Source organism: Lactuca virosa, chromosome 4, assembly GCF_052849685.1.
Source record: "Lactuca virosa cultivar CGN04683 chromosome 4, Lactuca_virosa_CGN04683_v6, whole genome shotgun sequence".
In the NCBI taxonomy this organism is placed as follows: domain Eukaryota; kingdom Viridiplantae; phylum Streptophyta; class Magnoliopsida; order Asterales; family Asteraceae; genus Lactuca; species Lactuca virosa.
The window spans coordinates 462,385,978-462,399,664 of record NC_136429.1 but is presented as its reverse complement, the minus strand read 5'-3'; the positions used below and the strand labels follow the sequence as shown (position 1 = coordinate 462,399,664).

The 13,687-nt window shown below is 39.1% G+C and overlaps 1 protein-coding gene across 1 annotated transcript; it reads left to right on the top strand.

Annotated features, from left to right (window-relative positions):
- Nucleotides 1-3,859: 3,859 nt before the first annotated feature.
- LOC145109163 (putative beta-1,4-xylosyltransferase IRX14H) lies at nucleotides 3,860-7,855 on the top strand. Its single transcript, XM_079046262.1, has 3 exons — nucleotides 3,860-5,054; nucleotides 5,138-5,719; nucleotides 7,329-7,855. Exons 1-3 carry the CDS (start codon nucleotides 4,300-4,302, stop codon nucleotides 7,570-7,572), a joined length of 1,581 nt encoding a protein of 526 aa, XP_078902388.1. The 5' UTR covers nucleotides 3,860-4,299; the 3' UTR covers nucleotides 7,573-7,855.
- Nucleotides 7,856-13,687: the final 5,832 nt, after the last annotated feature.

Sequence of the window (13,687 nt, the reverse complement as noted above, 5' to 3'; positions counted from 1 at the left end):
CTGGTTTTAGGATGGTTGCTATGTGATTGATCTGTTAGATTTCATCCTGGTTTTAGGATGGTTACTATGCGAGTAGTCTGTTAGATTGATATCCTGGTTATAGGATGGTTGCTATGTTAGAGATCGATTAGATCGGCATCCTGGTTTTAGGATGGTTGCTATGTTGATGATCTGTTAGATTTCATCCTGGTTTTAGGATGGTTGCTATGTTAGAGATCGGTTAGATTTGGATGACTATCTGTTATTGCATGCCAGCGTATGATATTATATGCACATCTTTGTTGGGATTGGGATTGGGTTGAGGCAGGTCCTGTTTTGTGCTGTAGGCCAAGACACCCAAGGCGGACCGGATAGACTGCAGACCCGATTAGGGCATACTAGTCAGGCCGAAGGCCCGACGAGCGGTCCGGATAGGCTGAAGGCCCCGAGGAGGGCGGTCCAGACGTACCGATGGCTCAGAGAGCGGTCCAGATAGACTGATGGCCTGCGAGGCGGTCCAGTCAGACTGATGGCTCATTATGCATGTTGTGTTTGTTATATGATATGGTTATATCTATATGACGTTGGTATTTTGGGGGAACTCACTAAGCTTCGAGCTTATAGTTGTTGATTTTGTTGCAGGTACTTCTGACGATCGCGGGAACGCAAAGGCGTGATCGTACACCTCGTATGATTTTTATGATTTGGTTCTGGGAAACTCTGACACTGAACATTTTGAAAACAAGTTTTGTAATAATTAACTGGTTTTGGAAATGTTTTATTAGTTTAAATTTGACATGATTTTTATGGTTGTTACAATACGTGCTTATAATAAATAAAATAAATATAAATTAAAATAAGCGTCTTAAATAGAATAACAACTAGGACGAATAACCTTGATGAAAGTCGAATTACTCATAATGAGGATTTCGGGGATATAAGGAATGCTTAAATCGGGCTTAGAACGAAGAAGTTATGACCCGTTGAAGTTTCACGTTCAACCCGGTACAACATCGAGTGTCATAAATAGTGAGTCGGAGATTGATCATTTATTAGCCTAAGTGATCTAAACGAAATTTTTAGTAATCGTAAAATCGAGAGCGTGCATATAGAGAACGTCTAAATCTTACTTCATGAGAGGAAGTTATGATTTTTCGAAGTTTCAGCGCAACTGTGTTAACATAGAAATCAAATTTTAGATCGGGAAATTTTTAGCCGAAACAATATAAACGAGAGTCGAAGATCTCGTTAATAGGAGTTCAACGATATAAAGATAGTAAAAAATGGAGTCCATATGTAAAAGTTATGAATTTTACATGGTCGTTAACATTGTAATCTTCGTAGACTGTTAAAATATAGATCAGTCAAGAATTAGCCGATGGGGTCTAAATGAAAGTTGTAGATCTTGTCGATAGCTACACGTGGATATAAAGAACGTAAAAATGGAGCTCGTATGTGAAAGTTATGAGTTTTTGAAGATCTGCAGTTTTACCCGTGTCCGCTGCCACGTGTCAATACCAGAGGCGAAGCCTTGTTTCCTACGCAAGGTCACGATGTGACAGGCCATGTCTCATGACGTGAGAGCCTCCTGAACAGGCTATAAATAGTTGCTAGACTTGCTTCATTCACTAGATCTTTCACTCCAACTCCTTTGAAGAACTCCCACTCTTCTAGCCCCAATCTTCTAGGGATTTCGACTACTTTAGTGACGCTCTGAGGTATCTAGCAGCCTAACGAAAAGGAGCTTTCGGGTCGATATTCTGCTAGTTCAATTCCTGACTTTTTGCTAGAAACTCTGTAAGTTGAGCTACACTTATTACACTTTAAGTATAACTTATGTTTAGGTTCATTATCGTTATTATGAACCTATAAACAAGATTTATCAGCGATTCCAAGTCGTCATACTCATTATCGTTATTATGAACATATAAACAAGATTTATCAGCGTTCCAAGTCGTAATACTGATTGATCTACTTACGGGGACGATGACAAAGCTAGATTTAGTGATGTGTTTAAGATAAGATTTCCAAATAGTATACTCTGTATAACAAACGTCAAACAGACCCTACTTCCGATATGATCTTACCTGGTTGTCCCTTATCAACTATAGATCAGTAGACTTTGAGTTAATGATGAATCTAAACTAATAATTAATCACAAGAAATAATAAACTAAGACTTAGTGATAATTAAACCTAGGTCACATCAAAGGAAAGGCTAAGTGATGAAGCGAAGCGCTGCTTAATTTTCCAGTCATCACTTTAACAAGTGAGTGCATAGTTACTTTCATCTTACACGTAGATATAAAGTATGTAGATGATTAAATGCTATATGTGCTTATTATATGTATTTCTTGATGTCTGTGTTAGATGAACTGTATTAATTCTTATTTGATTTAAATGGTATATGTATTTTTTATATATAAAATATATTGGGTAGTGATGGGTGATGAAAAGATGAGATGACGATGAGAGGACTTGACTATTGACAAACCAGTCATCTAGCAGAGTATAGATGACGATCACATACTATTCTAGACAGTCAGTGGAACGCTGACAGGCTCGCAACCAGTAGGTGTTAGTGAATTATATGTTTATTTGATGTACTATATCCCCCCATGGTTGCCTTATTGACATATATTGCTAAAGGAATCCTCGAAGCAGTATTGTCTACTCGTTGCTTACATTAATCCTTAGGATAGGTCCCGTGAGATCAACATTTTAGGATCAGGAAGTGAGAATAATGGGAATGGGTAATCGGGTGAATTATTTGATGTAATATATATAATTAATGAACTTAATTATTATGGTTTGAAAGCCCTATGTGCTCACCAGTCTCCCAAGCCTAACTCACTCAGTTTCTTTATATCACAGGTAGTGGTACGAAGGCACAAGGATGATGAGTGATTTGAGGAGTTATTAGACCATAGTATAATAAATTTTTGTAAGGCTAGTTAAAACATGTTTATGCTTATGTATCTGTATCGAATGATGACATCCCACGGTTTTTAACATATTAATGAAAAATGTTTCTTTGGAAATATTTCAATATTATGTTTTGGGAACAAATTCCACAATTTTAATGAATACTCTGAATTAAATAAGCATAAATAATAAGTTTTAAATTGACCGTGAAAATGAGGATGTCATAGTCTTCATCACAGATCTAAGATCCCCAGCGTGAGTGGTTTCGAATCGTCTCAGATATACGATCTCCGACATACACCTTCATCGTTCCAAAGTCGCCGCCTAAGGTTTCAAACCTTCACCTTCATTGTCTTGGATCTAAGATCGCCACCGCCTAGGGTTTCAAACCACAACTTAGGGTTTTAAACCACCGCCTTCGGTTTCAGATCGAGCTCCACCGTCTGTTTGGGGATTTTCATGATTGATTTTCACTTTTGGGGTTTCATCTAAAAAGGATTAGGGTTTAGTCTTGATTATAGGTTTCAGATTTTGGTTTGGTTAGGTTATAGTATCATTTTTCTTATCTTATTTGGGCTGATGATTGGTGGTAGTTGCAGGAGGTGCTGGCAGTGATATGTAGTGGTGCCACAGAGAGAGAGAGAGAGAGAGAGAGAGAGAGAGAGAGTTTCTGGTGGTAATCGACAATGGGCAGTGGTAGTCAACAACAATGGACGGTGGTTTCCGATGATGAGATCTACAGGGTCGTTAGGAAATTCTTGAAAGAGAATAGATAGATTATTAGAATACTTGTTTAGGGCAATATATTATATTTTTATCAATAAAAGAATAAAATAAAAATAAAAACCAAGAATAAACCTGAAAATTAAATAATAATCCGAAATAATTTTTAAAAATAAAAATTGATATAACCACGATTCGTGTAATTTAGAGGGTATGTTATGATCAATTATTATTAGAGAAAAAAAACCAAATAAAATAGGGTCTTCGTCTTAAGAAGAAGAAGTTGCTCAATGCTCATCATCATCATGTCCGAAAGAAGTAAAATACCAATACCCTGTTCATCTACAACGAAACTGACCCCAACAATGGCGTCTCTCTCCCCCTTTCCCAATTAATTCCATTGAATTTACAAATTTCAAATTCCCAATCAGATTGATCCGTAGATTCAAAGCATTCTTCTTGATTTTAACAGCTCACTTTCAAGTTAGTTCAACCCACCGCCATCATCTCTTCTACTCCTCAACCACTCATCTCTCTCTTTTTCTCTCCTTCATCAACCATCAAATTCAAGTGTACATATCATTAACCATCAAATTCAAGTGTACATACTTCAAAAATCGAAACCCATCTCAGATATAAACTTCTGTGGAGTAAAAATTGATTTGGGCAAAATATGAAGCTGCTAGCGTTGCAGCAGAGCTATGCAAATCGGGGGCGGAGCAACAGTTTCAGAGGCTCATCGCCGTTAGATTCGTCTGTAGATGGAGGCGGAACCGTTAAATCGCCGGCGGGTATCTTTTGGTTGATCCTTCATTGTTTATGCTGTCTGATTAGCCTCGTTCTTGGATTTAGATTCTCTCGTCTCGTCTTCTTTCTCCTCTTCTCAACTTCTTCCATTAACAATCTCTACACCTCAACACCAACGTCATTCGGAACCGCCACCGATATAGCCGAAACTCTGTCGTTTACCACTTCCCTCCGGTCCCTCTCACCGCCGGTGGCTAATACTACCTCTGCTGTTGCAACTAGTAGCAGAGTGGTGGTCGGCCGGCATGGGATCCGAATCCGACCATGGCCACACCCTGACCCGGTGGAAGTCATGAAAGCTCATAAATTAATTGAAGCAGTTCAGAGAGAACAGAAGGTTCAATACGGGATCAAAAACCCTAAAACTCTAATTGCCATCACTCCGACCTATGTCCGAACTTTTCAAGCTCTACATTTAACCGGATTAATGCACACATTGATGAACTTGCCCTACGATGTGGTCTGGATCGTGGTGGAAGCCGGTGGCGCCACCAACGAAACCTCGTCGTTGTTAGCCAAATCAAAACTTCAAGTCAAACACATCGGATTCCCGAAGAAAATGCCCATTTTTTGGGAGGCTCGACACAAGATGGAATCCCAGATGCGATTGCGAGCATTAAGGTAATTAAACTCAACAAACCCAATCAATCCGCTTCAATTTCTAATGAATTTCATTATAAGTAGACTCGTTTTCCATGATTTAGAGTCGTGAGAGAAGAAAAGCTAGATGGAATTGTAATGTTTGCTGATGATAGTAACATGCATAGCTTGGAACTCTTTGATGAGATCCAAAAAGTCGAATGGATTGGAGCTCTTTCAATTGGGATTCTAGCTCATTCAGGGCATTCCGATGAAGACCCATTTGAGATTCAGAACCCTCTAAACGAAAAAGATGAACAGAAATCAGTCAAATCACCATTGATGCCAGTTCAAGGTCCTGCTTGTAATTCATCTGATCGGTTAATTGGGTGGCATACATTTGATTCTGGTGTATACAAAGGAAAAAGTGCTAATTACATTGGTGATATGGCAATTGTGTTGCCTAGGAAGATGGAGTGGTGTGGATTTGTGATGAACTCAAGATTGGTATGGAAAGAAGGTGAATTTAGGCCAGATTGGATTAAGGATTTGGATATGGTTGATGGAGATGATGATGATGATATTGAGAGTCCTCTTTCTTTGGTTAATGATTCTTCAATGGTGGAACCGCTTGGTGGTTGTGGGAAGAAGGTGATGATGTGGTGGCTGAGGGCTGAGGCGCGTGCAGATAGCAAATTCCCTACTGGGTTAGTCTTCTACTCTTCTACTTTTAATTTAAATGTTCTAAAAGAAATGATATGTTGTGAATTTGATTATTGCAACTTGAAATTCCAAATAGTTAAGGTTTAGTGTGTGAGAAATTTGATTATGATTTTGATGTTGTAAAGTTTTAGGGCCAAAATCAATAGATTTTGAGAAATAAGGGGTTGGAAGAGCGAAACTAGTTTTTTTAGGGTAAATAGAAGTGTTTATCACTAAAACAACCAAGAAAGGAGCTTTTCTCTATGTTTGGCATAACAATTGAAAAGCTAACTATTAGCTGAAAAGTTAGTTGTTAGCCGAAAAGGCGAAAAGCTAGTTGTGAGCTTATAAGCTAGCTGATAAAAAATAACGTTTGGTAAAAATTAGCTGATAAGCTAGCTGAAATATATAAAATGACATTTAGGATAATATGTTTTCTATAACTAATTAAGGGTATATTTTTGAATATTTAAAAAAAGCTTCTGAAAAGCTAGTCTAAGTAGCTTTTTAAAAAGCTAGGTTATAAGCTATTTTTTGGCTTTCCAAACATAACCTAAAGTAGCTTATAAGCTAGCTTAGTAGTTAGTTGTGTCGTGCCAAACACAACCTAAAGTAGCTTATAAGCTAGCTTTTTGAAAAGCTATTTGAGATAGCTTATTGATAAGCTCATGTGACTTTTTTACAAGATTTCCAAATATACCCTTAGAGAATAGAAAAGATAAAGCGGCATTTAGTTAGAGTACCAAATTCTACTCGTAATCAAGCAATTGTTCTTGAGGGTAGGGTAATTTATTTTGTTTCTGACTCAAAATACATTATATGAGAATTAAGTTATTATAATAAATTCTAATTATTTTAAAACTTTTACAGATAAAATAACTAAAAAGACATTTTTGTGAGAATAGGAGGTATGTGTCATGAAGTTGATGTAATAAAAAGGCAAATACATAATTTTGTTTCAGATTTTGATAATCATATTTTTGTTGTAATCCCTATGAAATCAATTACTTGATCATTAAAACAATCAAATGATCAAAGATATATTCTTTTATCAAATATTAAAATTTGAATGTTAAAACTTCATGTTGCAATCCAAATCAGATTCTTAATATTTAATTAAATCGATTACAATTTTTCGCCTTTTTGTAACACTTGTAATTTTGCAAGTTGTTAACAAACCATTATAATACTACTTAACGTTAATTTTTAATATGATTAAATATGCAATTTATTTTAAAACCGTTCCATACAATATAACATTAGTTTTTAATTATATATAAATACATAAATGTCCTTTTCTGTCATTTTAGATTTGTCTTCTAGCTTATCAATTACTTTTTATCACACTCTTATCACTTTACCTTTGTAGGGGAATGGTGGTTGTGATTTATGAATTAAATTCAACTCTTTGCCTTGACCTTTGTTGACCTGTGTTGACTGGGTTTGACCTCTTTGATTTTGACCCTCCTTGACTTTGACTCCCCTCAATTCTTGATTTTTGACCTTGTAAACTTGATTCCATACATACGATAGCAACAAACATTCACTTTTATAAAATTTCACAATAATATTAAATTCAAACACCGAGTATGATTCATTTTATATATGATGCAGATGGAACATTGATCCTCCATTAGAGATGACAGTGCCAGCTAAGCGAACTCCATGGCCTGATGAGATTTCATTGACCACCGAAAAGGTGATGACCACCACCACCATAGAGAACAACGTAAGTGAAAAGCGCCCAACAAAAACTCGGACGCCAAGATCAAAACGCACTTCACGTGGCAAAAGAAAACACGAATCAAGAAATAATGCGGATACACGCAAGAATTCTGGTGAAGGAATTGATAATTAGGTCAACATTTATATATATATATATATATATATATATATATATATATATATATATATATATATATATATATATATATATATTGTGTCAATATTGAAAAATTGAAATCCAAGAGTGAAAACAATGAGGTGAAGAAATCTTTAATACAAAGTAAATAGATGGTGGATTGTATGGATTATTAGAAATTTTCTTAGTTTTTATATTTGTAATGATTTCGTTAATGGGTCGTGAATCAGCCAGTTTTAAGGCATCATTATAAACTAATCATTGAGAAAAATATAAATCAGTTGCGTTTCATGGCTAGAAGGATTTTTGTAGATACCCGTTACAAGAAAACATCCCAAACGCCTTCCAATAGCTTTCTTGAAGAAGTGAAGATAATGGTTGCATTTCATGGCTAGATAAACAATCATCCAAATATGTAATTTAAACATGTAGGAAGCTTTGCAACCATGGATGAAAAGTAGCAACTGAATTATGCAAATGTAACCAGCCTTTCGTATGGGTGGTTTGACCCGATTCGGTTCATGGGTTTGATTGGATTGAGATTTTGCCAAGCTAAGAGGTTTGATTGTAATATAGGCACCCCAAAAGGATGTATTGGCACATACTGCAATTGATTTACCATATGGTTTAATGGAATTAAATGAGATTTCTCTTGGCGTGGGATTCTTTGTCATCCAGGGTTATACATAACACTAAACAACATTATCTTGTGGTTGATTAGATTGTTTGTAAGTCGATGAATGGTGTTGGGTCCATGAGAGAGAGAGAGAGAGAGAGATCCCAAAACATGGCGCCAATTTGGTTTAAAACACATCAAAAAGCTGGATTCAGACAAAACCCTAACTTTTCATCCAAACCCAGAAAAACTCGAAATTGAAAGCTATTTGTCAGATTTTTGGAGAAGTCTGACTTTAGAAACATGTTAATCGATTAATATACTAACAATATAACCATTTAATTTCATTTTCCCAACCAAGAATTAGAAAAATCCCAAAATCCCCAAAAACCTAAAAACAGGTAATTAAGATCCATTATCAATAAAGAGCAAATAAACTTTAGACACGTGTACTTGGGAAGAAGAAGAATCGGAAGGAAGAAAACGACAAAACCCAGAAAGCACAGCGTGCAAGTCTCGTGTGGGGCACGTAAATCGTGAAAAGTGGAAGGAAAAACGGAAGTACATGTCAACAAGGGGGACCACCGTGCATTTTATATGCCTGCCCTAGTGTGCACGGCGCACTCGCACGTGCGGCGTGCATTCCCAGAAATTCAAAAATTACATTTTAAACCCTACACTATTTTACATAGCCCCTTTCAACCTAAAAACCCTAGATGATTTACCTAGAATACCCACTATTTAAATTAAATGAGCTTTAGATGCATCAAAAAGTTATAATCTGGAATAAAATTTAAACACAACAATAAACAATCAACGATATAATGAAAACGACTTGGGTCAACAAACCTACCTAGAAAATGATAAGAAGACGGGTTGCTAAGAAATTAGATTAGCGTCGGTAAACCACAAACCGTCAAGAAAATAAGAATAAATCAGCCATTAGAATACTTGGCTAAAGAAAGAAACCTACGAAAGAATTACAAGAAGTAACAACATACATACCATCCTTGGTCAATAACACGAAGGCCGAATCTAGTAAAACCTCACCACCAACAAGGCAACAAGAAGAAAACAAGTCATGAGCATCATAAGAAATTTCGGAGTCAACAACAAAGGAAGATACCTCTAGCATAAGGATAACTAACAAAGAAGCATCTACCAGGAGTTCATGAGCAGCAAGCCATGATTTTGCTACAGAGATGAGGAATCAGTTAACCTAGGCTACTGGGTAAAAGGAATAGACACAATCCTACAAACCCACAATTGTGCTAAGAATAGTTGGGTTAATGTCGCCACCTATAGTGTATCACTCAACTAGTAGAACGCTAATGTCAAAACCTTAGGAATAGATGCGTCATACTCCATCCATTAGAGAGTATGAATAGAATGATGATAGTAAAACTCTACCCCAAAGGAACAATTCCAGAAATAGGACAAGAACCTCGTTACCTTACGAGAAGAAGAACAAATTTCTTAATGTACGTCAAATCTAGTATAAGTATAAACACCATCTACCCAGGAATGGTAAAATTCAGGAAATCAAGAATTTCAGGAATACACAAAAAATAAAACTCCAAAGACTCAACTCAACACTTACTAGGGAAGAAAGGCCATTGCCTATTATAACAGATCGTGCCAATTAGGGCAAGCCACATTGTGATCCTTAAGAGAAAGTCCCACTTCACAAATCCGCACCCATACCATCATACGAAAGTGCTAGGAGACTTAGCTATAAAGGCTATGGCATGTAGGGCCACACAACTAGAAGACATAGAAATCCGACTCACACGAGGCAAACCAAGAGCAACTACTTCGAGTGTAAAAATCCAAACCACCTCAAGAGAAATGCGCATAGACTTAGTAAAGAAGTGTTTTGATTAATCATTTCAAAACAACGCAAACTATGAAATTCGCGACAAACCGCTAGAATAACTAAATCTACGAAATAACCATTTCTTTCCAAAACCTTTCCATTGTCTTGTAAAAAAAAGATCCCCAACCAACTTTATAAAAGCGAAGGTAAATGAAATAAGTTAAGGTAACCTATCAAAAAGCCCAACGTATCTAATATAAAATGTTTGACACTTGACAAAAGACAAGGAACTAGTGATGATTCAAAGATTTGGATTTTTACACCCGCCCGCGACTCGAATTAAACACCCCCAAAGTAAAAGCAATCGGATCGCGGAATAAAATGGTAGAGGTCCAATGAGACTGTAACACCCATAAAATTTGAGCCAAATTAAAACATTTTACATCATTCAAAAACCATTACGTTCATACAACTCGTTTTCAAAATAGTTTAAACATCAGAGTATCCCTCAGAATCATATCATATAAATCATAAAACATGAGGAGCGGTACGATCATGCCTTCTCCTTGCCACGATCTCCTGAAGTACCTGAAACAATACACTGAAACTGTAAGCCCGAAAGCTTAGTGAGTTACCCCCAAAATACCAATCACACATATCATACTCATAACATATCATAAATAGAACAGCCATGCACATCGGGTCTACTGTGTGACTGGTCCGCCCGCACCGGGCCTTCAGTCCACCTGGTCCACCCTCCGAGTCTAGCCATGTACGTCGAGTCTACAGTGTGATTGGTCCGCCCACACCGGGCCTACAATCCACCTGGTCCACTCTCTGAGTCTACAGTATGACTGGTCCGCCCGCACCAGGCCTTCAGTCGGCCTGGTCCACTCCCCGAGCCTCGGCACGTCTGGTCCGCCCTCTTGGGGCCTTCAGCCTATCCGGACCGCTCGCTGGGCCTTCGGAATATCCGGTCTGCCCTGGGTATGTTGGCCTACAGCACAAAGCAGGACCCGCTTCAACCCAACCCCCGTCAAACAAACATGTGCACATATAACAATTAATCACATAACAATCCTCAACCAGAAAAACATTCTAACAGATCACATAGCATATCAACATCCTAACCAGGATTCCGACCTAACCGGTCACTAGCATAGCATTACCCTATATCCCGGGTACCGACCTTAACCAGGTCACTAACATAACACCATCCTAAATACCAGGATGCAGATCTAGCAAAACAATAACATAACAACAATACCCGGATTTCCATCTGATAAAGGGCCGGCCTTGGTGCCGTAGACCCTGTCGATATAGTGAGGATAACTCACCTTGCAACTGCCGAAATCCTGCAAATCTCTGACCGCTGACTCACCGGGACTCCCAACTATCACATGATAATCACCAAGTTAGAATCCAACATGACTTTCTAGGCCAAGGGCCCACAACACTCGTTAAGTCCATTATCCTCTTATTGGGCCAAGACCCAAAACCAAATCCTCATGCAAAGCCCAATATTGGCCCAATTTACTAAATTGGGCCCACCTCACCAAATGGGCCTAGATCCAAGGTCCATAATAATTATTGGGTCCAATTTACTCCATCCATACTATTCAGTCACGGCCCAAGCCCAGCTAGCCCATAAACAGCCCAATTACTCAAGGCCCAAAATTGAAAACCCAACAGAGGGCGTACTCTGGGCGTACTCCTCTGGTACGCGGGGCGTACGCACGTCTGCACCAAAAATACTTCCATGTGCTTAATGGCTTAAGCACTTAAGCCCAAACTTCAGATCCATCGACCAAACATGCCTAGGATTCATAAAGTCTCAAACTTTATTACTTGGGACGTCCATAAAGGTCTTAACTCAAGGTCTTAATCCATTAAGACCCACCTACATCACACATGAGACAATCAAAGCCTTTGGGACCTCATTTTTCTCACTCAAGACCTCTCCTAAGGTCTGAAAGGACAGCTAATCTCAACCAACTCACATCATGCATCACAATGGGGGTTTTTGGGACAAGAATGGTGTCAAAACTTCACCACACTTAGATCTACACAAAATAGATGTCAAGTAAGAAACTTTATACCTTTAGGAGCTCTTGAACCACCAGAAAACTTCAGATCTACACGCTGGCCTTCTTCCTCTACTCACTAGATGCAACACCTTCTTCTCAAAACACTCCAAATTCACTTCAAAAGTTCACACACTCAAGAAGTTGGCTAGGGTTTGGGGAAAACGGCTCTAAACAGTGGAGGCTAGGGTAAGGGAGGGTTATGAGCTCTTAAAGTTGTTTAAATAGCCTCCACACCCGAAATATTAGGGTTTCTGGATGATAGGCGTACGCTGGGCGTACATCCAGTACGTTGGGCGTACGTCGAGGGACTCCCGCGTTCATTTACTCCATTACGCTGGGCGTACATCCAACTTACGCTGGGCGTACCTAGCCAATTACACACATGCACTCCATGCATGCCTAGGACCCCTTTGCCAAATATTTCCTTTACGGACCATTATTGACACTATCTTCAAAGTGTCATAACTCCTTTATTCTAAGCCCGTTTCCGACGAACTTTATATCCACAAAAAGGTGGCGAGAAGCCTTACGCTTCTAGCAACACACCCCGACCCGAAACCTTCTCGAATAAAACCCCTTGCCCATAAAAGACCGAAACGCCCTTACTCTTGATCTCGGGGATCCATGAATAATTACTCTTAGAACGGGGCGTTGCAATTCTCCCCCACTTAAATATGATTTCGCCCCCGAAATCGCCAATTGTCAACTCTGGCTACCCAAACGTACATACATCAATACCCTTACCAAAACCAATACTCACAGCTGGCCCAATCAGCCTCCGGCTGGAATACCAGGCATGCCTACGACGGGTCCGCTCATCCCTAGGATGGAATACCCTCGTATCCCTACCCATGTTTGGCCCAATCGACCCTCGGGTTGGAATACCAAACACATCAGGTCCAATCAATCATAGGGTCCGGTCATCCTCATGATGGAATACCCCAGATTGGAATACCTCTACATACATAACTCTAACCCAAAACCATACTCGGAACCAAGGACCTTGTCCTTGCGTCCCCCCTCGAACTCTCCGGTTCGCAACACTTGAGTATAACCCACTCACACTTCCCTATCGCGATCTCTAGGTCCTTGACCTCCGACTGTAATATCCTTATGCAGTCCTCAGCACCGGTCCAGACTGCTCCCGAGTCTGTTATCCTGCTGAATCACCTTCCTCTGTCCCATTCCCCGATCTGGAACCACTATCCTCCTCCTCTTCCAAGGAGACCGAAAACATGCCTGCGCATCATCCAACATTGCCACAACCTCAACGGGCATCCAACCCGTATGTGCTTCCATATATCTGGTATAATCCTAGTGCTTACTACCAATAGCTGAAGCACTTTCGATCATCCATTTACTCCACTGCCTCCCTTTCAGAGGACCCACACTCCTTCCGGAGTTACATACCTTTCCTTTCCAGGAAGTCTACTCCACAACCATAACCACACTTATAAGTGCCACTGAGCTAAACTCCACTCTACCGATCTACTAACACATACAGAGTCTTCAGCATGACTGGACCGCCCTTCCAGGCCTTCAGCCTATCTGGACCACTCTCAGAACCTTCAGCATGTCTGGACCGCCCTCCTG